Source organism: Lepus europaeus, chromosome 15 (assembly GCF_033115175.1).
Source record: "Lepus europaeus isolate LE1 chromosome 15, mLepTim1.pri, whole genome shotgun sequence".
NCBI classification, from domain to species: domain Eukaryota; kingdom Metazoa; phylum Chordata; class Mammalia; order Lagomorpha; family Leporidae; genus Lepus; species Lepus europaeus.
In genome coordinates, this window is record NC_084841.1 from 13017824 (window position 1) to 13045002 (window position 27179).

The following is a 27179-nucleotide window of genomic DNA, read 5'->3' on the forward strand; positions in this document are numbered from 1 at the left end:
AAGAGTATGTTTTAATGAAGAAATATACACATTTAAAAAAAAAGAGTCCTGGTAACAACTGTCTTATAAATATGTAACTGTATTTTTCTTCATGTCCAGAAGCTGTCATAGAAATTCAGGTTGATTCCTCTGAAACACACAGTTCAGAGATTTTCTACCACCAGGTTCCCACTGATGCCAAAATGGGCAAGATAATGAAGGCACAGGCTCACTTTTAATCAATAAAGAACACCAAACACCATCATGAGGCACTGCTGACAGCTAAGCACAGTCGGTATAGAAAGCACTTGTCAGTCTTAAGTAACTTTTCTCCCTTCAACTTTTGGCAAAATTTGGTCTAGATAGTTTAATATCTCAGAATGAAAAAAATAATTGAGATGCTACACTAAACTCTCAGATTATCTATAATTATTAGTCTTTAGAAATACAAGAAAAGGGATAAAGTGAAAGGAGGGAAAACATTTCCTAAATCCTTAGATTTTGCTTCCTTTCGGATGTATGGGTGCATCCATAGAAATGCCAGCTATCACTGATGAATTAAGAGATTTTTGGGGGTTGCTGACGTGGTCCCTCAATAGTAATATAAATTTATATCACAAAACAAAACTAGCTTGCTTTCTACTTTTTAGTCCTTTGTTAAAAACCACTAAGTCAAATTTGGTTATTTAAAGATGATCTATAAATGTTTAAAATAAAGGAAAAATATATTCTAACTTCCCAATAAGAAGCAGATGACATATTTAGACTTCGGTGGCAACTTATTACACTTTAAAGCCAAGCAAGTTCCTCTCCTCTGTCTAGACAGACCAAGAAAACAGAGTTACTGTTTCTTTATTGCTGATAACATCTCTTGTAGAACATATCAAGAACTAGCTTCACAATTGTAGATTTTTATCCATGATAAAATATAAAAGGTAAGGGTTTAACTTAGGTCTCAGCAGACAGAACAGATTCACACTTTCATCACCCCTATTACAAACATATGAAAATGAACAATAAAACAGCTTAATCTGTTGATATCATATCCATCATCCACTTTGGCTACTAGGATATCACTCCTTGCATTTTATGGGTTCATCTCAGCCATGGCAAGAAATGGCAGTCAGTGGAACATGACACTTCCCAAGTAAGCCAAATTCTATAACTGCAGAAAAAATATGGAAATGTTTCAGCCTATCCATAATATTTAAAACACATTTCTAAAATTTCTCCTAGGAAATTTATTTTGATGGTCTTCCCTAGGCCCCTCAACTGAAGATACATGATAATTTCTGCCTTTTTACATCAAAATCTATCAGTTTTTCCCCAAAGTATTAGGAATAAGGGAGCTGATACAGCATGTACTCATAATTAATTGTTTATATTTTTCAATAATTTATAATAGACTGTTCTTGCATGCTTGAAAAATTAACTATAAAGAAAAAATAAAGAATACTTACAGGGAGATCATAATAATTTGGTGGTTTTGGATTCTTTCCTTTTTATTTAAAAACAATCCCTAATATTCATCTCTGACAACACAGTAAGTATACATATATAAAGTTCATTTCCATGCTTATTACATAAAAATAACTATCAGAAATATCAATCTATCAGTGTCAGCTGATACATATCCAATATAGTCACTGCAGAAGGGAAAATAAAACAAAGAAATCTAAAGTAATCATAAAGCTTACAGTTCAAAATTTTTTCCTTTTTTTTTTTTTTTTTGCTTGTTTGCAATTTTTGGTGGTTTATCTGTGCTCTGTTGCAAGTGATTCCCAGATTAATGGCCTCCAAGTAGATTTGAAAGGAAGCCAGAAGACTTCTTATTTTGCTGTGTTGCTGCCTCCTGGTCTTCCGTAAGTCCCAATTCACTCTCAATTTGATCCAGCTCTGACTGGTCAAGTAACTCAAAGTCATCCCCTTCTTCAGTGTCTGTGTCCTCTGCTGGGCTGGCTGCAGCCTGAGAACGTGCTTGCTGAGCGGCGCCTTCTAGCTGGCCTCTGACAGCAGCGGTCACTGCGGCTGTGATGACATCCCCAGCCAGGCTGCTCATCAGCTGCAAGGTTTGGTCATTGTTCAACGGGAGGCTGAGACCAGCTGCTGATTGCTTCTCTTTGCCTGGAGTATGACCGCTGTCCAGCTTCTCTTTTTTCCTCCTTAGATCAGCGGGCAAACCAAGGCTTAATTCATCTTCATCATTTGTTCCCATGCCATTTTCTAGAGATGGAAAATCTGAAAGATCGCGAGTGAATACCTCCTCACTAGGTCGATCAAGATCTGTGAAATACAGAAATTCTTGTGTAAGGACGATAAAAAAAAAAGAAAAGAAAAGTTGAGTAAAAGAGCTGTCTAAAAGAAACTGACTTTGATCTGAACTCTCGCCAATCCTGGCATTCATCTAGCCTCCCGAGTCAAGCTGAATTAATTTAATCACATATTGGGCCCCTCCCTAGTCTTTCTACAAGTATACAAAAACTACATTTCTCCCCATATAATTAGTTTTCCTCTTAAACATAAAATTAGTATTCACTCTTATCTAATATTAGCTTGAGACTTTGACTACAGTATAAAATTTCACCCTATGGAGCCGGCGCTGTGTCACAGCAGGTTAACGTCCTGGCCCGAAGCACCTCGCATCCCATATGGGCGGCAGTGAGAGACCCAACTGCTCCATGTCTGATCCAGCTCTCTGTTGCAGCCTAGGAAAGCAGTAGAAGATGGTCCAAGTCCTTGGGCCCCTGCACCCAAGTGGGAGATCTGGAAGAAGCTCCTGACTCCTGGCTTCAGATTGGCATAGCTCCAGCTGTGGTGGCCAATTGGGGAGTGAACCATCAGATGGAAGACCTTTCTCTCTGCCTCTCCTCTCTCTGTGTAACTCTTTCAAATAAATAAATAAATAAATCTTTAAAAAAATTTTTCACCCTAAAACTGCCATCCTGCCCATAGGGTGGGAATTATCTTAAGCCAAGAGGGATATGTATAATCATGAAATGAATACTTCAATTGGAAGTTTTCATGAATTATGCTATATTAAATTATAAATATTATCTAGCCTCAGCTTTTTATATATGCAAGTCTACTTGACTATCTGTAACATTTTTTTAAAGCAATGAAAAGAAGCTACTGTTCCTTTTATTTGATGTTCAGCCTAAGAACATATGGAAACATATGGCTCTCCATAATAAAGCTGAAGCTGACCATACCAAGATTCAGGATATTTTAAAGAATATCAGATTAGGAGACAGACTGATTTTATTGTTTTTACTTCCCAGAGAGAATCCTTTTCATAACAGTTAACTCCTTGCAACAGTATTGTGCTTTCTTTGATTAGTGAAAAACCCTAAATGTAAATTGGATCCTCTTTGTATAAATCTGAGATGGGATGCTTAAGAACAAAGTCCATGATATCTTGGTCTTTAAGATATGACCACAATTGTAGATGTTGAGAGCTTGTAGAGCTTGAGTGAACTACAGTGATCCTCTTGTACTAATCTACTTTATTTTTTTTTTAAAGATTTATTTATTCATTTGAAAGAGTTACACAGAGAGAGAAGGAGAAGCAGAGAGAGAGTGAGGTCCTCCATCCACTGGTTCATACCCCAGATGACCGCAACAGCTGGATCCAAAGTGGAGCAGCTGGGACTCGAACTGGCGCCCACACAGTATGCCGGCACTTCAGGGGGCAGCTTCACCTGCTATGCCACAGTGCCAGCCCCGTACGAATCCACTTTTAAAATGAGGACAATGAGGCCTAAAGAAATTATGTCGCCTGCTCAAGCTCATATAGTTAGCTAATGACAAAGACAAGAATACACCTGGGTCTCCCAACCTCCAAAACCCTCTTTCAAATGCTGCAGAGCCTGTGTCCCACTTCTCATAGAAAAAGAAAGTGCGTCCTTGGAAAATGAGTGTAGAAGAGTGTCTTTGTGATAATCTGCTCATATGTATATATGAGCAATAAGTGGCTGAGATGACTTAAACCATGGAGACTAGCAACAGCTAAGTCATTGCACAAGTGTTATTTCATATGTGGGTTACAGATGAAATTTAACTAATTATGAAAAATAAGGTCTTAAACTTTGAAGACAAATATGACAAATTTTAGAATCCATGCTTTAAGCCTTTGAATCCCTAATTCAGAATTAGGGTTGAATGCACAGCATCAGCTGCTGCTTTCTCTCCGGTTCTTGCCATAAGCAATGCTGCAGACATTTCAGAGGCTAATTTTTGTTCAGGTTTTTTTTTTTTTTTTTGTCTTCTAAATAAAGGCAGATTTGGACATTAACTTAGATTTTTTTTTCTCATACTTTAAAAAATTAGCTTTTGAGATATAATTCATGTACCGTAAAATTCACAGTTTTAAAGTATACAATTGAGTGATTTTTTTTTTTAGTATATTCACAAAGATGTATAACCATCTAGATCTAAAACATGTCACCATTCCGAAAAGGAGCTTGTGCCAACTATCAGTCGTTCACCCTGAACCCCTGTTCCCAGTAACCACTAACCTACTTTCCCTCAATGTGGACTTGTGTACTCTGGACATTTCATATTGGAACTATACAATAAGTGGCCTTTTGTGTCTGGCTTCTTTCACTGAGCAGTGTTTTCAAGGCTCACCCAGGTTGCAGCAAGCACTGGTACATTATTCATTTTTATAGCCAAGTAATATATTCCATGTTGTGAACACACCACATTTTATTTATCCATTCAACAGTTGACAGAATTTATATTTTTGCAAAATGATAAACAGAAGAGTGTTCAGGGGTGTTAGCATACCGTCTGAAGTGTCTGTCTGTGGAGTATATCCTTCTGAAAGGTTGAAGGTCCCATTATCCGTCCAGGACACCTCGGAAACATCTGTGTCAGACACAGATAACTCTTTGGCGGCAACTGTGAGGCTAATCTGTGTTAATAAAAACACCATGGCACACTTTAAACTGCAGAGAGAAAGCTTTTGGAAAATCCCCTAATAATCTTCAAAAGGTCAGAATAATACAAACCAGATGATTATTTTCCTTTTGAAATTGTTCAACTTATAAAATAGGAGGAGTCTATTAGGAAAATCATTCAACTATGGTTCAATTAAATGATGGTCAAAACACACAGAAACAAATTAAAAATCAAACAAAAAATACCTTAGGACAAAGAGCTGACAAGTCTAATTCACTGTCATCTTTGTGACTTTTTTCTTTATCTGCTTCTGTTGAGAAAAAAATGAGAAGCTTTCAATTTCCTGGCCAACATAGGCACAGTATACTCTTCTATTATGTATTCCTACCCCATTTTCCTCATTTTTTCTCATGCTTACTTATAATTAAATTTTTGCACTTAAAAAGCTTCACATGTTTGCAAAATGTTTGATTTTCAAAGGAAATGTCCCATAATCACAGTGTGAACAGCAGCCTTTTCATCCCCAGGAGCTTTAAGAATTGGAAATGCTCAGATGGACCCTCGACTAAATCAGAATCTCTGGAGTGGGGCCCAGCCATCTTCACCTTAACAAATTCTTCAGGTGATCCTGATGCGTGCTTTGAGAATCCAAGATCCTACACCAAGTTAACAAGTAAAAGCAGCAAGTTTTCCTCTGTTTTCTTTCCCCTGTTTTTCCAATTCCCTCAACGTGGCTCCCAAACTCTTAGACCTACATTTTTTTGGTAATAGTCCAATAAATAATAAACATCAAAATATAGAGTTGTTGAAATCTGTTTTCCCTCCCCTGACAGTCTGGATTAAAAAGCCAATTTATTTATGTATTGTATATTTAAGATAAAAATAAAGCCTTTAACTAGGAAAAGGCTGTATGAGTATGTTTATGTGTGCATTTAACTTTGGAGAACTTAGCTCCTATAATATTTAGTAAAAGTCTTCTGAAATGTATTGAAGGTGATTTCATAATAAATAGACTGCTAATGTGTTGAATCTAAACTTCAAACTTTACCTACCAGATCTCTCACGTTTCTTCTGGTTAATATATTCTCCGATTCCAAAATCTAGCTTCAGCAAAACTGACTTGATTTTGCTGTATATTCTTTGTCCAATATCATTACACTTAAACAGCGGACATAAGAATGCACACAACACTGGAAAGCAAGAAGAAAAGAGGTGTAGGTAAAAATGCCGTTCCCTTCAAAAGGCTATGTCTTAGGATTTCACAAAATATTAAGGTTCTATGTAGCAAACAGAAGTGTTTGCCCCTAGGGAAGTGCCTCTGTGAGATAAGTTCGTAATTTCTATTCCTCTCTTGTAATGAAAAGACTTTCCACTACAGCACACTCATAAGGGCTCAAAGCCATTGCTTTCAGACTTGCAATTAGATCAACTCCCTTCTACCCTCAAAATTTACAGAAAAAAATGTATTCTTTCAGATAATATTTCTAGATTAAGACCTCAGTTTTATTTATTAAATGCCATTTTACCATGGGAAAGTTATTATCTATTAGCGTATCAGTAACATTTGGATAATACCTTTATTTCTTATGGTTAATGCAGATTATAAATGAGACGAATGCAACCATCTGTCTGATGTCCTACCTGCTCCTTCCCCACACCTCTTCTCCTTTACCTCCTAAACAATGTGCACCAAAAGGGTGATGGTGAATGAGTTCTATCTGGGAGAATGGATTTGAGCCCTGACCATTTGCATTTTTGTGTTGTACATTGAAATACAAAAGGAAATGAAGGTTGTCACACTGAATGTATTGTATTGTTTTATTTCTGTGTTGTTGGTGTTAGGAAATGTCTGCTACTTCAAATAAGAATTGGGAACTTGCATATTTTTAGAGGCCAAAGAATTACATATAAATTTTAAAGGCCAAAGTTAAAAAAATTAGGAAAATATGGGGGTTAAAGGGAGAGCATTTACCTCATAAAATGGTAGTGGTGTCAGATCTTCATCTCTTTCAGTAGCAGAAAATCTACATTTTATATCATTTAAAATTATGACTGACATATATAAACTGCACATAGTTAATGTGTATAAATTGTTAAGTTTTGACATATGCATTCAGTAAGAAACAATCACCACAATAAGGGTGGTGAATATATCTACCACCCCAAAAGTTTCCTCCCGTTTTTATTATCTTTCCCCTTCTGCTTCCTCTTCTCAACCTGCTTCTCCCTACCTATCTCATCCCTAAGCAACCAGTGATCTGCTTTGTCAGTAAAGATTACTGAGACTAGAATTATATATAAATAGAATTATATAGTACACACTCTCTTATCTGGCTTCTTCTTTGAGATCCATATCCGTATCTTCTTTGTGACATATCTATGGGGTTGCATGTATAACAAGTAGTTTTTAAGGCAGAGTTGTAACCCATTATAAGAACAGACCATAGTTTGTAATCCATTATAAGAATCTACCATAGTTTGTTTATTCATTCATCTCTTGAAGGACACACAGATTGTACTCTGCTTTTGCCTGCTACAAATAAATCCTCTGTGAACAAGTCTTTGTGTGCACATATTGTTATTGTTTGAATATCTGACCCCTGAACTCAGATGTTCATTCCCCAAAGTATTATGTTAGTTGCTTGGAGAAAGTGAACACTTAATTAAAGTGCTTAATGGTGTGAGTGATTAAATTGGATTAGGCCGCTAGGGTAAAGTCTCCATGTTGAATCCTTGTGGCTTTATAAGGACAGAGATAGGGACAGAGAGAGACATATTCCACGTCCTTTGCCATGGAAAATCCTTTGCAACTTTAGGATTCTGCCAGTAAGAACACCATCAGTGAGGCCTGCCTGATCTTGGATCTAAATTTCCAAAGCTATTAGCAAAATAAATGTCTTTCCTTTTTTACATTAGCATTCCTCGGGTATTTCATTACAGTAACAAAAAGCTTAATAACACAGATATTCCATTTCTCTTAGATAAATACTGAGTTAAGGCAGGGTCATATAATTTTTAAGAAACTGCCAACACAATTGCACTTACCTAGCTACCAAAGAAAATTCCACTTGCTACATATCCCCCTAGTACTGGACAGGGTCAACATTTTTAATTTTAGCAATCCTGCTGGAGGCACAATCGTATCTCATTTGGGTTTTAATAATTTTTTGAATCACAGAACATGCACAAAGGCAAAGATGTTGGTGCGTTTGTAAGAGGTGGGGACAAATATTTATAGTTTTATTGACATAAAAATCCTGCCTTTCACAGCTATTCTTCCGATTTTAAAATATAAACATATCTCTAAGAAGAGCAACCTTGTACAGCAGATTATTAAAGAAGAGCCAACTTGTTTTATAGGCAAGAACTCATCCCTCCTCTTCAAAACTATGGTCTGATGACCACTAAATAATACCACAGGCATTACACAAGGGATCCAAGTGTTCTACCATACTTACACAATAGATAGCTGAGTATAACCCCAGGAATGTAACTTCCCAAGATCGTAAAAAATGTGCACACACTGCAGACCAGGAGACAAAACTACAAATGATAGAAATAGCATGGAACAGTTATGCATAACACCAAGTCATTGTAGGATAAACACACATATTTTTGTATCTATATGTGATCTATCAGGTTATGTCAAATGTTTTTCAAACTGTATTTTTTTCCACTTAAGGCTGACTAGTGACTACTGCTTTGAAAGCCTTAGTCTGCTCCAATACTTAATAATAATAATCCTTTAGAAGGAATAGGGGCTAATTTCTGAAACTGAGAATCACCACTCCCATTAGTCATGCTTGTGGTTATATTAGTACAAGGTCCAAGAGAACTGAAGAATATGGCCCCAGAAACTTCTTTCACTCTGCATCATTTAATAAAAGTAATACAGCCTTATAATTAGATCTACATGTTCAAAGTATCATGATAATATGATCAAAATTCATAAACACAGCAAAACATGTTACAGAAATAAGAGGTATCTGTATAAATCTAATGTGAAAACTGCCAAGTTGTTGAGGTAAATCTATGGCCATAACTAGCCTCCTTCCTAATCATTCACATGCCTCAAGTTGGCCCCACTTCTGGGTCACCTGGAAACCAACTGCAAATGAAATTCCTCCAGTGAGATCTGAATCTTTTCCTTCTCTCTGTCAATTACAACCAGAATAAAATAAAATAAAATTTAAAAATTGGCTGCTTTTTATAAATTTAAAAACAATCCACAGCAAATTTCCCTAGTTCCCATTAGAAATGCCAAGACAAAAATTTTTCCTATAAGGTGTTCAGTTGATTTCTATACTTCAGTCTTAAATTATCTTATTTACTGTTTTTCTTTTTCTTTAATTGGTGCTATTATATTAAATTGATAAGTGAACCAAGACAGCTCATTAAAGGAATTTCAAAAGACACATAAAGAAGGAAAACACACCTCTGATCATGACTGGTTAACAGAAAGAGCAAGTTTAATGTAATTGAATTGAATTGAAATTTAATTAACTGAATTTCAGGTTAACTTTGACTTCACTCTTTGGCATATGGTTAATAAATTAACTAGTAACAAAGAGACTACATGGACTTGTAAAATAAAAGAGCTGCTTATGAAGTAGCAAAAGCCCTTAGAAAATTTGAAGATCTAGAAATGAAATTGAAAAGCAAAGGCTTTTTAAAAGTCAAAGGAACAAACAAATCAATAAAAAATTATTATATCCAGATTTCAGTTTGCACATGAATTTCTTATGATTTCCTTGCCATGTGTGAACCTGATTTTGGATCCCAAACTTATGCATATATTCAGATCCCCAAAACACAAATTAATAGTAATTAAGAGTATGGAAACTTAATCCAATTATAGAGTCTAGGAAATAGACCTAGTGGGAGGTTTTTGGATCTATGTGGGCATGCCCTTAGAAGGTAGGTCTCAGGAGGTTGGCAGTTTTCTTTGCTTCTGCACACACAATGCCATTCCTATCCTCAGGCCCTACCAGATGGTCAAACCAATGGGGCAGAGCCAGTCTTGGACTGTGAGCCTACAAAACTGCGAGCCAAAACAAACTTGTTTCCTTCATAAGTGTCCTCTGTCAGGTATTTCTTTACAGCCCTATGCAATATCATCATCTTAAGCTAATTGACTCGGGGCACATTAGTGCAATCCAGTGCAGAAGTCTGAAGTTTAGAACGTTCCTAGAATATATTTAATCATTTCAGTAAAATAGGCATCAAAATACATCATGTCCCCCATATGGGTATCTATTCTAAAAATTTCCTCCAGTGATTAAAAAAATATATATCCAATACAATACTGCAATTTTAACATGCTCAAAATATCGTCAAGCATAGTTCTATTTAACACGTTATAAGTTTGCCCATGTATAGTATAATGAGAGGGATTTTAAATGCTGTCATTCCTAGCTTTTCATTTTAGCTGCAGCAGCTGGATATTCAAGAAACACAAAGGCAACATGCAATAGATCAGGTCTGTTGATGATCCTGCACATCACCCAGGCTGTGAGACTGCTGATCACAGTGCAAGTGCATGCACTTCTTATAATCCCTTTCCAACCACTTAAGACTCTTCCCCTCAGGCTTTGATCTTAGAAAAATATCCAGGGGATGGCGCTGTGCTGCAGCGGTTAACACCCTGGCCTGAAATACCAGCATCCCATATGGATGCCAGTTCAAGACCTGGCTGCTCTACTTCCGATCCAGCTCTCTGCTATGGCCTGGGAAAGCAGTAGAAGATGGCGCAAATCTTTGAGCACCTGTGCCCGCATGGGAGACCCAGAAGAAGCTCCTGGCTCCTGGCTTAGGATTGGCGCAGCTCCAGCCATGTGGTCAATTGGGGAGTAAACCAGCAGATGGAAGACCATTCTCTCTCTCTCTCTCTCTCTCTCTCTCTCTCTCTCTGCCTCTCCTCTCTCTGTGTAACTCTGACTTTCAAATAAATAATTAAATCTTAAAAAAAGAAAAATATCCATTCCATTTATAGATTCATGATCAATGTTTTTGCCGAAAGTTTGCTTTCTTAATTGAATTATATAAGACTCCCCACTTTCTGGATTGCATGTAAGGGTCAATTATCTCTAAAAGCACACTACGTGGACTATGTGCTCATTTCATCTCTCTCTGACTCTGGAATCAGACCAATACTGTAACTGAAATTCTTTTTTTTATTATTATTATTTTTGACAGGCAGAGTGGACAGTGAGAGAGAGACAGAGAGAAAGGTCTTCCTTTGCCGTTGGTTCACCCTCCAATGGCTGCCGTGGCCGGCGCGCTGCGGCCAGCGCACCGCGCTGATCCGATGGCAGGAGCCAGGTGCTTATCCTGGTCTCCCATGGGGTGCAGGGCCCAAGCACTTGGGCCATCCTCCACTGCACTCCCTGGCCACAGCAGAGAGCTGGCCTGGAAGAGGGGCAACCGGGACAGAATCGGTGCCCCGACCGGGACTAGAACCCAGTGTGCCGGCGCTGCAAGGCGGAGGATTAGCCTAGTGAGCCGCGGCGCCGGCCTGTAACTGAAATTCTTAACATAGTATTTTCTTTTTGGTGTTTCTGATAAGACCAATCACCACTCATTCTAGCTAGTGAGTTAGATAAATACATATAAAACATAAAGCTGATCCAACTTGAAAACATAAGGTTCAGTTTCTACTGCTCACACACTAACATTTCTGAACCTTGCTGATAGCAGCTTTTACTGCATTTGATCCTAGTACATTAAACTCAGACTTGGAGAATTCTTGCAAGCTAATAAAAGATTAATTCATTTATTTCCAAGGACATTTTAAAACACACCCGAGAACTGGAAAACTTGCCTTGCCAGGACTTTGCTGTTTAAAAAGAGACATTTCCTGAAGAAATATGCTGAAATTCATCCATGATTCTGCAATACAGTGGCTGAATCTAGGCCTTTCATCTGGTTTAGAATTCACAACCTCCCAGCTAAAAAGAGAGGAAAAAGAAAAAAAAATAACAACTTTTAGATGATTCATTCAGCATTTATGGGTTCAGCAAATACTTATTGAACATACACTGTTGGATGTACCATAGACAAGCCTGTGAATTCAGGGGTGAACCAGTATTATAGCTGCCTCATTAAGCTGGTATGCCAACAGATACAACTACATACACAATTATCCAATTACAAGGAAAATACTCAAGGAAAAGGACAGAGTGGAGGCTTCAGGGCATATTTTCTGATGAAGTCATTTTTAAGCTCAGAACTGGAATGGATTAGCAGTTTGACATGCAAGTCCCAGATAGAACAATGTACAATGCGTGCAGAGAGCCTGCAGAGTGAAGGAGCCAAAAGCACCATCCTACTGAGTTCTGATGTGGAGCAACAGGAAACAGGAAAAAATACTGTATGAAGCCTCAGAGGCAGAAGTAGACCCAGATCACATAGGCCCTTGTGGGACTTGTTAGAAACTTTTTAAACCTTAAGAAATAGGAAGACACAGTACTTTTGAAGAAACATTGGCAATAAGCATAATAATAATAATATACCAACAATGTGTTTTTCATATAGACAGTAATTGGTAAACTATAGAAAATTGTTAAACTCAACAGGATCCCATTAAAATAAAACCTATTTTTCTAGAGCGTCTTTTCCAGTTACCATAGAATGTGTTGGATGTGATGTGTAGACCAAGCAAGATACTCTGTCTCTGCCCTCATTTTCCCACAGGAGCCTCAGTAAGTTAAATACAAGAGACAGTACTTCAAAAAGGCACCAGCAAACATGTTACTCCCTAAATTTATACTAACATCAAGCTTAAATCCTGCTGCTCTTGCAAACCTTACTAATAAAAATATACCAATTTGGGGCCAGTGCTGTGGTGCAGCAGGTTATGCCATGGCCCACAGCACTGGCATCCCATATGGGCACCTGTTTGAGCCCCTGCTGATGTGCCTAAGAAATTAGCTAGCTGAGGATGGCCCAGTGTCTCCCCTGCACCCACGTGGGAGACCAGAAAGAAATTCCTGTCTCCTGGATTCAGCCTGGCTCAGGATCAGGTATTGTGTCCATTTGGGGAGTGAACCAGAGAACGAAAGATCCCTGTTTCTATTTCTCTCTGTAACTCTGCCTTTCAAATAAATAAACAAATCTTTAAAATATATGTTAGTCCAAACATACTCTTGAATATTAAGAAATAATTAGTGCCTACCCCACTGAAGGCACTGCCAGTGAGCTATGGCTATGGCAATAAATAAATGCAGCAAAGTTACTAACAGAAGACAAGAGTTATTAGTTATCATCTGAGCAATGATCCTAAGAGTTTCACCATGAGTTTGATCTCTGGATTCAACTCCAGTAGCCTGAAGACAAATTAGAACAACCCTGGACCTTATATGCTCAACTACATGGAAATTATGTATGTGTACATTCTGTTACTTCTTAATATATTTTAATAGTAAGGCAATTTATAGATTAATTAAAGTTCTTTTTTAAAAAATTATTTCAAAGGCAGTGAAAGAGTGGGAGGGAGAGAGGAAGAGAGAAAATGAAGATCTTCTATGTGCTGGTTTATTCCCCAAATGTCCGCAACAGCCAAGGTGGGGCCTGAATGAAGCCGAAAGCCCAGAACTCAACCTGGATCTCCCACAGGGATGGCAGGCACCCAAGTATTTGACCCATCATCTGCTTCCTCCCAGAGTGCACATTAGCAGGAAGCTGAAACGGGAAGTGGAGCCAGGACTTGAACCCAGGTACTCGGATATGGGATGTGGGTGTTCCAAGCAGTGTCTTAACTCTGCCCACCCTTAAAGTTCCTTTTTAAAAATAAAATGTAACCCACATTTAAATGAATGTGATACCACTAAAAAAGGGAGGAACAAAGTATCTCAATTTCAATCCTCTTTGTTCTATCAGCCTCAGCTGATTTCCTGCCTGTAATAATAGATAGATTTTGGAGATGTCTAGCGGTTAGGGTGTAGTTTATGTATGCATTAATTATGAATCCTCTTTTCACTAGTAGCCACATCTAGCACCAGATTTGCATAACCTGTTGAATGTCAGGCCCATTAAAAAGAACATGGCTAAGAAGCCATTCTCTGTAACAAAAGTTTGCCAATTTATTTGATGAGTGGGAAAAGGTTTTGCAAAGGAGAGCACAGTAAAAGACATACGAGGTTATGAAACCATGGTCTCTTCTCAGAACAACACAACTGGCTGCAAATTGGCTTAGGCAGGCTAGGCTACTGTTCTGTTTAATGATACCTTGAGGATGACAAAAATACAGATTTTAATTTCTGTTCTGCATATTGAGTAGTATTTAAGGATTTGGTTGAGCTGTTTGGCAAATAGACTAACAAAAATCAATGAAAGCTTTATAATGGAATGAATTATCACTTCTTATTCTGAAGTGAATGTGAAATACACTTTCATCAGGACAATGAACAATAAGGTGAGCTGTGCTCAACAATGGAAGACAAAACAGCAATGAAAATGAATGAACTCCAACTCCATGTCTGTGGATAAACCTCACAATCAACATATTCAGAGATGAAAGATACTGAAGAAAAACATCATTTCATTTACATAAGGCCTATGACTACATAAAGTATGGTTTCATTTAGGTAAATCTCAAAATCATGGCAGATTAACAGATTTATTTAAGCAAGGAAATGGTTAAAAAAAATTAGGAGAGGGGCTACGTTAGGCGGAGAGTTGAGCAGAAAATATGACTCGAGCAAGCCACACAGGAGCTTCTTATTTATTAGCCAGGACCATGGACCACTTATTAACTTAGATAATGAACATGTGAGAACCCACTTACCACTGTTTTAAAGCTACATATACATATACAATGTTTATATACATGTTTTATTACTCTGGTAGATAAACACCCTAAAATTGGAAAGGGGCCTATCTAAACTATCACTATAGAAACAATATTAGCACTTGCTGGAAAAAATAATATTCAACTTATGGGGCCAGCTCTGTGGCATAACAGGTAAAGCCACCACCTGCAGCGCCAGCATTCCATATGGGTGCTGAGTCTGGTTGCTCCACTTCTTTTTTTTTTTTTTTTGACAGGCAGAGTGGACAGTGAGAGAGAGAGACAGAGAGAAAGGTCTTCCTTTTGCCGTTGGTTCACCCACCAATGGCCGCTGCGGCCGGCGCGCTGTGGCCGGCGCACCGCGCTGATCCGATGGCAGGAGCCAGGTGCTTATCCTGGTCTCCCATAGGGTGCAGGGTCCAAGCACTTGAGCCATCCTCCACTGCACTCCCTGGCCACAGCAGAGAGCTGGCCTGGAAGAGGGGCAACCGGGACAGAATCCGGTGCCCCGACCGGGACTAGAACCCGGTGTGCTGGCGCCGCTAGGCGGAGGATTAGCCTATTGAGCCGCGGCGCCGGCCTGGTTGCTCTACTTCTGATCCAGCTCTCTGCTATGGCCTTGGAAAGCAGTAGAATATGGACCAAGTCCTTGGTCCCCTACACCCTGGCTTCAGTCCGGCCCAGCTCTGGCCATTGCGTCCACTTGGAGAGTGAATCAGTGGATGGAAGACCTCTCTCTTTCTCTCTCCCCACCCCCGGCTCTCTGTCACTCTACCTTTCAAACAACTAGCAAATAAATCTTTAAAAAAGAATATTCAACTTGTGACCTTTTTTTTTTTTTTTTTGAAGATTTATTTTTATTTGAAAGGCAGAGTTACAGAGGAGAGAGAGAAGGGGGGAGGGAGAGAGAGGTCTTCCATTTTCCGGTCCACTCCCTAAATGGTCACAATACCCAGATCTTGGTCAGACAGAAGCCAGGAGCCAGGAACTCTATCATGGGTGGCAGGGGCCCAGCTACTTGGAATACTTTCTTCTGCTTTCCCAGGAGTATTAGCAGAGAGCTGGACTGGAAGTGGAGCAGCTGGGATTCAAACCAGGGCTCCAATCCAGGATGCCAGCCTCGTAGGCCACGGCCTAACCTGCTGTTCCACAACACCAGCTGTAGCGGCCATTTGGAGGGTGAACCAACGGAAAAAGGAAGACCTCTCTCTCTCTCTCTCTCTCTCTCACTAACTCTGCCTGTCAAAAAAAATTTTTTTAATTAAAAAAAATAAATAAATAAAAGTTCATGCTTTTTTGGGACAATAAATTCCATCATTATTTACACTCATATAAATATGATAATTCTATTTGAATTGTTATAATCACAACAGAAATGAGAAATTCATTATGTTTAAAAATTTGAAAGTATTGTCTAACCAAATGGATTCAGGAAAGCGTAATAAGTGTTTGAGATAAAAATAAATGTTTGTTGGCCAATGTTGTGGTACAGCAGGGTAAGCCACTGCCTGCAGTGCTGGCATCCCATTTGGGCATTGGTTCAAGTCCTGGCTGCTACACTTCCGATACAGCTCTAGGCTAAAGAACCTGGGAAAGCAGAGGCAGATGGCCCAAGTCCCTGGGTCCCTGAAGCCACATGGGAGACCAGGATGAAGTTCCTGGCTTCGGCCTGGACTAGCACCAGTCATTGTGGCCGTTTGGGGAGAGAACCAGCAAATGGAAGATCCTCACTCTGTCTGTCTCTCCCTCTCTGTAACTCTGCCTTTCAAATTAAATAATTTTTTTAAAATAAAAATATAATAAATGTTAAAGGTTCGGTGTTGAGGCACAGCAGTTTAAGCCACCATTGTGACATGAGAATCCCACATAAGTACCAGTTTGAGTCCCGGCTGCTCCACTTCAGATCTAGCTCCCTGCTGATGTACTTGGGAAAATAGTGGAAAGATGGTTCAAGTGCTTGGGCCCTTACCACATGATGTGGGAGACCTGGATGGAGTTCCAGGCTCCTGGCTTCAGCCTGGCCTAGCCCCAGCTGTTATGGTTATTTGAAGAGTGAAACAGCAGATGGAAGATACTTCTCTGTGGTGTGTATGTATCTACATCTCTCTCTAACTCTGCCTTTCAAATAAATAAATAAATCTTTTAAAAATAAAAATTCAGATCATGCTGAATAAAATTTAATGGGAACATATATGATTAAAAATAAAATCTGAATTCAAGAGTGAAGAAGAGATGCCACTCTACACTTTTCTAAGTGAGACATGAACCCCAAAGAGCTGTTCCCTAGGAGTTTACAATTATCTACTGGTGACTTCTGAGTACCACAATAATGTGCGTTTCTATGGCCTTCCAGTAACTCTACCCTTAACAACATCATGGCTCAATTTACATAACACAGAGTTAAATAATTTGGAGTGAGGTGGGACATTTGACACCAACTTTTCAGATTATTTTATTTTATACATGTAGAACATGGAACCAGGTTTTATCTAGTTTGGAGCAGAGCTAAGACCTAAAGCTGAGACTCCTCATTTGCAACAGTTCTATTTTCTTTAAAACGCAGGCCCTCCTCAATGGTTAAATGAATTCAATGACATCCTCTCAAGAGGATATTGTAACTTAGATCAAGAAGAAACATGTCATGTTCCTCCCCACCCCGTCCTAGAACCAGGAGGAGTAGGATGCAACTGGCCACTACCAACGCAGTATCAAGTGGAACCAGATCTTCCAGGAAAATAGAATGCCTCATATGAAGAATCCAAACAATAAGTAGAAAGCAAGTTTCATGCTTGGCGGTTGGCTGACGTGTAAGACACGTGACGTTTGCAAACACACACAGAATTGCTCCATAGGAAACTCTAGGTTTTCCTAGACAGCCCTGTTTGGAAAACACATACCCAGGGAAAGAATCTCCTGTGCATTCCGGACGAGGCTTGGGAACCAGATCTTTTCCATGATGTGTGGCTGTCTTCCCACCATTCTTGGCACTGATTAATGTGCCATGTAAGCCCCAACTAACAGGAAGTGAAATATATTTAGGCTTCAAACACTTTCAGTTCTTACGAAGTTCATAATCAGAGACTACAAGTCTTCCATGATTTAGTTTATCCAAGGCAGAAATTAGCTACCAATGGCTTTATTATTCATATTAACTCCCTGGCTTCAGAGAGAACAGGTGCACTTTCTGAGTTCAAAGAGAAAAAGTTCTTTGGTTAGCTCTTCCATCTGTCCTCCTCCTCACTCTCCCCCCTTCCAATTTCTCTCACATTCTTGCCTTCACCAAATAGTGAAATTGCAGCACACTCCAGCCACAAGAAAAGGAACACCTAAGAGTCCCTTCCTGGTGACCATCATTCCCAACTGCTCCTACATTCCGTGAGTCCAGTTCAAGTGGCTCCCAGGAGAAGTCATTACAACTCCCCGTCTCCACATGGCCATGTCCCCATCTCTACAGCTATAAGTGCTTTCCCCAAATTTATCAAAATGGAGGCCCCAGCAGTGCGATTTGGTTACATTTTCCTACAGAAAAGCTAAGCAGGTGTTTGACAAGGGATATTCTGTGATTGAGATAAGCCAATTATTTACCAAAGAACCCTAAGTCAGAGCAAGGTCTTTCGTCTTTCCTGTGGTTCTACCTGCCTGAGAAACCCTAAGGGAATAAAAATGAGACAGACGGCCGCTCAGACAGGCAGCCCCACTTCACCCACAGAAAGGAGCTCTGGCTGCCTGGCCACCATCCCTTCCTGCCTCCACCTGCCCTTTAGAACACAGTTACATCTGTTAGCTGATCCGGCCCAATAAGCCCTGGATACAGTTTCTTATGTTGAGGATGTGTGGCACCCAGGGCACCGTTTAAACAGTAGGCCTCATTTCTGGTGGAACTTCTGGTGGAGCAGGCCTGGCAGAAGCTCGGAAAATCTGCATTTTTTAATAAGCATCTCAGGTGGTTTCGAGGCACTACATGTTTCTTAGCCTGGGGAAACACTCATGAGAAGTATAGAATTCCTTTCTCATCAGTCAACAAGAGGGCGACTTCTGCTAGTGGGAAGATGATGTGGTACAGACCTAATTTACTCTCCCACCTGAAACCACCAAAAAAAAAAAAAAAAAAGAAACAAACAAACAAACAAGGCCGGCACTGCAGCTCACTAGGCTAATCTTCCCCCTGCGGCGCCAGCACACCGGGTTCTAGTCCCGGTCAGGGTGCCGGATTCTGTCCCAGTTGCCCCTCTTCCAGGCCAGCTCTCTGCTGTGCCCCAGGAGTGCAGTGGAGGATAGCCCAAGTGTTTGGGCCCTGCACCCGCATGGGAGACCAGGGGAAGCACCTGGCTCCTGGCTTCGGATCAGCATGATGCACCAGCCGCAGCGGCCATTGGAGGGTGAACCAACGGTAAAGGAAGACCTTTCTCTCTGTCTCTCTCTCACTCTCACTGTCCACTCTGCCTGTCAAAAAATAAAAAATAAAAAGAAAGAAAGAAACAAGATATATGGGAACAATGGTTTGCAAGACCCTGAGCATTAGGTAAGGAAGGACAGTGACTCCCTGAGAGATAGGAAACCAGTGAGGGAGTCCTGTGATCGCAGTGAACTCCCTGAATTGAGGAGACCCAAGAGGCCACAGTTTGCAAGAGCACTGCAGACACACACACACACACACACACACACACAGAGAGAGAGAGAGAGAGAGAGAGAGAGAGAGAGAGAGAGAGTGAGTCTGTGGGGCTACCTCCCAGAGTCTTCAGCTGAGGACTGACTGGCACCTGTGTGTAAGGGACTCAGAGGCTGGGACAGAGCCATCAGAAAGGACTAGAAGGGGCCGGCGCCCTGGCTCAATAGGTTAATCCTCCGCCTAGCGGCGCCGGCACACCAGGTTCTAGTCCCAGTCGGGGCACCAGATTCTGTCCCAGTTGCCCCTCTTCCAGGCCAGCTCTCTGCTATGGCCTGGGAGTGCAGTGGAGGATGGCCCAAGTGCTTGGGCCCTGCACCCCATGGGAGACCAGGAGAAGCACCTGGCTCCTGGCTTTGGATCAGCACAGTGCGCCGGCTGCAGTGTGCAGGCCGCGGCAGCCATTGGAGGGTGAACCAACAGCAAAAGGAAGACCTTTCTCTCTGTCTCTCTCTCTCTCACTGTCCACTCTGCCTGTCAAAAAAATTTAAAAAAATAAAAAAAAGAAAGGACTAGAAGGAACAACGTCTTGTGACAGGAATGACAGCAGGTCCCACCAGCCAGATGGAAACCTCCAGATTCATGGACCCTGGCAAAGGACTCAAAGGTCTTGCTACAGCAGCAGAGAACAATTAGTCTCAAACTCAGTGCAGCTCTGGCCCTGCCCAACATTCTTAAAATGAGGCTCCCAAAGGGTTAGCATGATCCTAGATACCTCAGCTGTCATTCCTAGGAATGTGAAGTAGCGGGGTTTGTTGTGAGCCAGCTAACTCACGTAGTCAAAGTGAGAGCTGAACGGTTTTTCCTACTTTTCTTTCATGTGTATCTTTTAAATTATTGTGTGCCTTTTTTTAAAAAAAAATTTACTTATCCACACCAATGTTTAAATATTTTATTAAATTTATTTATTAACATTTTATTAAAGATTGTTTTGTGGAATTCAGTGTACTTTGGTCATGGTTAGAGAATGTAACACACAGTGTTCTCCATTAGGGGGTTCTGTCTGCCTAAGAAATGTGACTCATGCTTTTTAAAAATAGACTGATTCTCTAAGAGCGAGCACATGCTAGTTCACCTATTGCACTACAAAAAATAACACGGAAACAAGTGGATCTTGGCACAGAATAAACATCTTTCAGTCTCATTTCAATAAACATGCCCAGAGTACACAGTAAGTATTGGTCACACTCCTACTCCTGGCTCCTGATATTTGCAGATGACTAAGGTATAGCCCCCAACCAAGCAGTAAAATTTTACATGTGACCCAAGAATGATACAATACACTCACTACACACGGAATTCACCTTTTTAAAATGTCTTGTAACTGTATCTGGGGCTACTGGAGAAACAATTTGAACAATAATTTGGGAACTAGGTATGTGAGGCCAACCTATTAAATACACAATCTTTTCATGATTGTCCATTTCACAGGATAATAAAACATTTTAGCATGTGCTACTTTAACTTGAAAATCAAACTAAGTAGTTTTACAACTGAAAGTTATTTTTCAAAGTAAAAAAATTGTATATTTTAATATATCAAAGTTCAAGTCCTTTTACTATTTCTTGAGCTCTCTGAGGAGATAATTACCAACAAGACACAGGCCACCTGGAGTGGATGAAAAAGAAGGGAGGGGCTGGCGCTGTAGCGCAGTGGGTTAACGCCCTGGCCTGAAGTGCCAGCATCCCATATGGGCCCCAGTTCAAGACCTGGCTGCTCCACTTCCAATCCAGCTCTCTGCCATGGCCTGGGAAAGCAGTGGAAGATGGCCCAAATCCTTGGGACCCTGCACCCATGTGGGAGACCCAGAAGAAGCTCCTGGCTCCTAGCTTCGGATCAGCACAGCTCCAGCCATTGCGGCCATCTGGGGAGTGAACCAGTGGATGGAAGACCTCTCTCTCTGTCCCTACCTGTCTCTGTAACTCTGTCTTTCAAATAAATAAAATAAACCTTAAAGGAAAAAAAGAAAGAAAAAGAAGGGGAAAGGAAGTGTGTGGGGTGGAGAGAAGAGGAAGGAACCTGGATGGTCTGGTTTGAGATCTTGGGAACTGTGAAGCCCAAATGGCAAGGAGCAAAGCAAATCCATCTGTGGACATCCCTGTTATGGGAGCCTATTGCCTTCTGCTTTAAGCTAGTTTCTGGCATTTGTAACACAAAGCAAAGTGCTATTTTCACTGGAAGCAATAAAAAATGTTGTATTTTCCTTTATGAGGTAGATAGAAATTGAAAAAGAGTTACAGAATAAGACTGCACAGATTAGCCCGAGTTTTATTCAAGCAACAACTTTTAGTGAAAAACAAGATGCAAATAAGTCGCACAATTCAAGTAAAGGGGGTTACAGTCAGCATGGAAGAGAATAATAGGTAATACTGGGGAGCCAGGCACTGCTCTGCATCTTATAAGCCTAGTATCTCCTTCCATCCCTCCACCCAATGTGTTACTGTGATCTTTTTTTATTATTATTCCTGGTAACAGATGAGGAAATTCAGGGCTAGATACATGAGCACATGGCTCAAGGTCACAGAACTAATGACTACACAATGGGAGAGAGGAGTTAACACATGAAACAGGAACTGCTCCTCATGTGAGACACAGGAGGAACTCTCTGAGGATTATTAACACGGGCCAGCAACACGGGTAGGATTATGGGTCTCTAACTGCCAGGCTACATAGGCAGAAATAGCTAAAAGCCGCTTTGGCTCTCAGGTGAAGCTCCTTGGTCCTGTAGAGTTTAAATGCCTGTTTTTACCTCTCAGCCACTTCAGCAGCTTGTAAATTAAAATCCACAGAGTCCACAATCTTGAGTTCAGCGCCTCAAACCTAAATGAGCACATGCGCCCAGGATAATCACAACCTGGGCCACCGTCTGCTGCACTCCTTGTGTGTGGCAGGCACTGTTCAGCTCTCTGCGTGCCCTGCCTTAATCTCTGTGTCACCTCCACACCCTGAGATTGCAGTTGTCTCCATTTTACCCCAGGGGAAACTGAGGCTGAGCAGGGGTGGAAGCCTTGCAGATTTCCTTGTTCTGACCACCACACCACGTTGCAATGTTCTCGTGCTGCAATTATCACTTGCAATTAATTTGTGATATTTACATTGTGGACTCCCCCTCAGACTTTAAATTCCTTCCATGAAGGAAAGTTTTGGACATCACTCTGTCTTCAGTGGTTCACAGAACTCGACAACTGTGAGGTACGTAAAAATACTGAATGAATAAATGAATTAAAAACATTAGTGTTCACTTAACTGAATGTTTCTACACATTACATATTGGCAGTAATTAGCACAACATTCCTTTAAAAGCATAAAAAATATATACAATAAAAAAAGTTTCCTTAAAATTTGGAAACCAACTTTTATTTATATTGGATAGTTTTTGTTTTCTTTCTTGCAAATGGCCCATAAAGTTGCCTTCAGAATTAGGTAATTAGGAACAGGCCTCATATATTCCGAGACTTTCTGGGACTGGAAATCAGTATTTCATGTGGGATTCCTTCTGGCTCTATTTGGGCCTTAATGCTTGACTCACCTACGACGGGAACCACTCTCACAAGGACCACCAATATTTGCAATGCCAGTGGAGAACTGGCCAGGACCCCATTAGGCTGAGTATCACCGAATGTGAAGATCACACAACACCTAACTTTCGCATGCAGTATCAGAACGCAAGGAGGCCATTTCGTTTTGTTGTTCCAGTCTTTGCAGGGCAACTTCAGTCTGCTGGAAGCACTTTCAGTTACTGCGGTCTCCTCTCAAACACACAGAATTTTTTGGTCACTTTTCAGGCTCCTCATACCCCTACATGTTCCTAGTGCAATAATCATTTCCAAATATATTTAGAAATTCTCTATCATCAAACCTCCAGAGAAAATATATTATTTCACATCGTTCATGATTCTATTCCGAAGCTACAGGATATGGGAATTGAAGCCAAACAATGTTTTTCAGAAAGTAGAAAGTTAGCTATGTGAACAGCCCAGATTGACAAACCTTAAAAAAAGGGGGGGAGGGAGAATTTGTCATTAGCTAAGTTGCCACCTAGCAACGGTGACAAACAGCTGCTGTAACCTTCACACCTATAAATATGCCCTGGCCAGGAGGCCGCCCGTTCTCAGCTGGTGACGAAGGGTCTCGTGCTCTCTGTTGGTAGTGAACATCTGTTGATGCTAATGCCTGTTGAATTTTTCTTAGAAAGGTCAGTCCCTCTCTGGTTACAGATTTTCGTATTTCTTCATGCAATGTGTTGGAATGTGTGTAATCTTGTGGATACTTCCAGTGTTCCTCAGCATGTAAGTACACGGACGAGGGCAGAAGAACAAAATAAGAACAGGGATATACTTCTCTGCATAAACACGCACAGAATTAGAACCATGACAAAGCAAGTAAGATGTGTCAACTGGAGGATTAAATAAGCAAACACAAGATTAAGAAATTACACAGCACTCAACTTGAAGCCTTCACTTTCTCAAACAAATTAGCCGCATGAACAACTCCTTCTCCCAAGCCCAGGGACCAGGAGGCGCCAGCTGGGTGCCTGCTTCTGCTGCCCAGACAAGCTAAGCCCTATCTTCCTTGAGGCAATTTAGTGTCCATCTGGGGCGCTCCCTTTTTATACCATGTTTTAAATAAATCAGAGAGGAGTTATTTTGTGAGGTTCTCCCTCCCTCATCAAACTAAGTACCAGTACTTCCCCGAGTGGTCGCCAGTGATTCCAACCAACAAGAGGTTCGGGAAGGCTGACTCAAGACGGCCCATCATGCAACATATGTGCTTATCGTTCCAAGTTTCTATGAGCAAGAGGCCAGCTAGAAGTCACTTTCAGCATTTTCAGTTTTGTTGACTTTTTAATAACTAAACTTTCATAGGCACAGGCATGCACATGTAAATCCCATTAGCAGTAGGGAACAAGCGTGTACTTGAGATGAGCAGATTAAACACCCATGCACTGGTGAACGCCAAGATTAGCTCCAGTCACTATCCCCAAGGGAAGGAAAGATTTCTACTTTATCGCTGAAGGACAGATAATATCAGAAAATCAAGAAACACTCCTCAAGGGAAACAAATTATTATGAAGAAGTTTGCTGATTTGGATATAAGCCTTTCTTTGCATTCTATTTGGGAACCACAATTTCCAATGAATTACAATCTAGGATTAACTGTAGTTGCAGCCAAAAGTAAGTATCTCCTTCCTGCCTTTTTTTTTTTTTACCTTTGTCCTAGTTCTATGAAAACTGTGACAATATTAAATAATATATTTCTTCCAGTGTTAAACATTTCACTAATAATACAATGCATCTCTCATTCCTCTTCATATAAGTCAGCCACTTATATGTTATGAATGACATAACCAATGGCTTTTAAAGGAATACACTTCTATTAAGAGAATCAGATCCTTCTCAGACACAGAAAAAAGCAAAAATGGCAATCTTTCAAATAAATAAAACAAATTTTTAAAAAACTAAAAATGAACAATGACTCTTGAATAAACAACACACAATGGATGACGTAAAGGGAGAGATACAGATACATCTCTGCCTCAAAAGATAGTCTATGCTTTGACTTAGATTTTGATCAGAATAGAAATCATGGACATTCTTCCTTTTTTTCTTCTTCCTCATGTTACCATGGTGCATTTTTAACAAAATGGGAAAAAACAGCTCATCAGAATGGTGAGCTTATAAAGGCAGTGATTTTCAAAGACATGCCATGGCTTCTCCTGCCATAAACATGAGCCTTGTACCTTCTCATCTCTGTAGTCTTCAATAAAATGATCCAGTTCCAACATGGCTTGGATGACCCCTCACATACCACAGCCAAGAAAACATCAGTCAGAGACTGAGTACAGATTTAGGCTCATTTTATTTTCAAATCAAATCTTGCAGAGAAGACTCTTTGAATATATAGCCAGACAGGCCAGGAATGCACTAATTCTGTGAATTCTGTTATGAATAAATACTTCGGAATCACAAGAGGAAATGAAGTTTATATCCTTGTACCCAATTTGCTAAAGAATGTGGGGATATACAGTCATGTGCTACCCAAGGAAGCTCAATGATATAGCACATATATAATGACAGTCCTATAAGATAATATTCCGTAGTAACACGGTGGCCATTTTAGTTTGTGTAAGTACACTCTACAATGTTTTCGCAACAACAAAATCTCCTAACCACGCATTTCTCAGAAGCCTCCCTGTCATTAATCATGTGACTGTAGGAATATACAGATCAGTAGCTTGGCTACCACAGATGTCAATGGGAGGCCGTTTGAAGGTCTGATTAATCCACATGAGGAACTCTGGTTTCTCTGCCTTTAAAATAAGGGACTGAACCAGGCAGGTTGTGAACCCTTTTTGGATGATAGCCTATGAGGGATATCTACAAATCCTGGATACAACAACACCTTCTGCTCAAGGATTCTATAATCTAGAAGCAGCCTATCTATTTACATGCTTACTTGAAAATCTGATTCTAGGAAAACAATGAATAGGCTCTCTACTTCTATAAATAAACATTTACTTTTCTACATAAAGGATGAATTTAGAAGTTGGTATTAACTTGAGAGAGGAATATTTAATGCTGACAACATCCCTTAAAAACATCCTTTGTGATACTGATAGGGAAGAGAATCTCAGACACAAGCTATCAGAGGCACTTCAAGAACTGTCATGGAATCAGATCTAGGGCCAAAAGTGGTTCCCAGCCAACAGGCCTCCTACTCAGCTGAGAAATGCCAGTCTCCTGACTGGCCTAGTGCTGTGAGTATGTTGAAAACGTAAAACCCAGGGTACACCACAGTTTGGGGTCTTGTGTTGGAAGAAACTTAAAGCCATATGGAACTTCATGTTTCACCACAATGGCCGCTGTGATGCCTCAGGCTGATTGGCAGGCCCTTCTTGGCTGCGTGGCCAGTCGGCGGCCCTGCTCACCTGCCTTGCATGGGCTCTGCTCTCTCAATCTCTGGGAGTAGCCTACATGCTTGCATCTTCACTGACCTGTTATTTTTCTCTAGCCAAGAAGGTAAAGTATAGAACCAGAAATCTGGTGTTTGATCAAAGCTAGGACCCCTGATTTCACTGTAAACATGCAACTGGAGATCCCAGAGACGAGTTAGAATGCGGAGACAAACTGTACCAAAAACAGGGGGTGCTGCTAAACATCAGGGCCTAGTTGTCTGGGAGTAATTTAATCTTCCTTTTTCAGATTTTGCACTTGGGGCTTAAAAGGTCCTATCCTCACATTTTACAAACTACAGGCACGTTTAAGCTGTTTTTTCAGTATCAGATAATATTCCCTTTCCCTTATCTAGAAGGACAATGATTATCTATTAATCCCAAACCATGTTAACAAGAAATTGTACTCAGAGTCAGAGTATAACTTAAAGGCTGACTGAGAACCAACAAAGCAAGCAGCACAACTCAGGGGTATTTCATTCCATCCATCTAAGTACCAAGGGACTCATCACATTGCCAATTGATTTAGGGCTTGTAACAAAGACTAGTGTTCTTGCCTAAAACATACTTCCATATGTTCTGCATGATTTCCAAATGACTTATTAAAAGAGGACCAAAATTCAATGACACAAGTCAAACCCAAGTAAAGGATCATTCTAAATTCTAATTCTCACCCTCTACCAACATTCTTAGTTGCTTTATCCACACATTTTTTTAAAAAGGCAATTAGCACTTGCCCTTCTTGACTCATTCTAATGCCTTCCACTTAGTTGGCCTAGAAATAAACAACTGTATGTATTAAGATATCAGTCCACCTATCGTATCAAATGTAAAAGCACTAGTTGTCTAAACAAGAGGGCAGAGATCAGAGGCTGAAGGCTGACATGGGGCATTCA

General features: G+C 40.3%; 1 protein-coding gene across 2 annotated transcripts in view; it reads right to left on the minus strand.

The window, feature by feature from the left end:
- Positions 1-798: 798 nt before the first annotated feature.
- The window catches only part of RETREG1 (reticulophagy regulator 1), a 149875-nt gene continuing 123494 nt past the window's right edge, over positions 799-27179 (minus strand). For both annotated transcript variants that reach the window (XM_062211865.1, XM_062211866.1), the window contains 6 exons: positions 11699-11825; positions 8337-8421; positions 5931-6068; positions 5124-5188; positions 4765-4891; positions 799-2262 (listed from right to left, as the gene is read on the minus strand). In XM_062211865.1, coding sequence (XP_062067849.1) covers positions 1766-2262; positions 4765-4891; positions 5124-5188; positions 5931-6068; positions 8337-8421; positions 11699-11825 — 1039 coding nt within the window. In that variant the 3' untranslated portion in view covers positions 799-1765. The remainder of the gene's footprint in view (positions 2263-4764; positions 4892-5123; positions 5189-5930; positions 6069-8336; positions 8422-11698; positions 11826-27179) is intronic.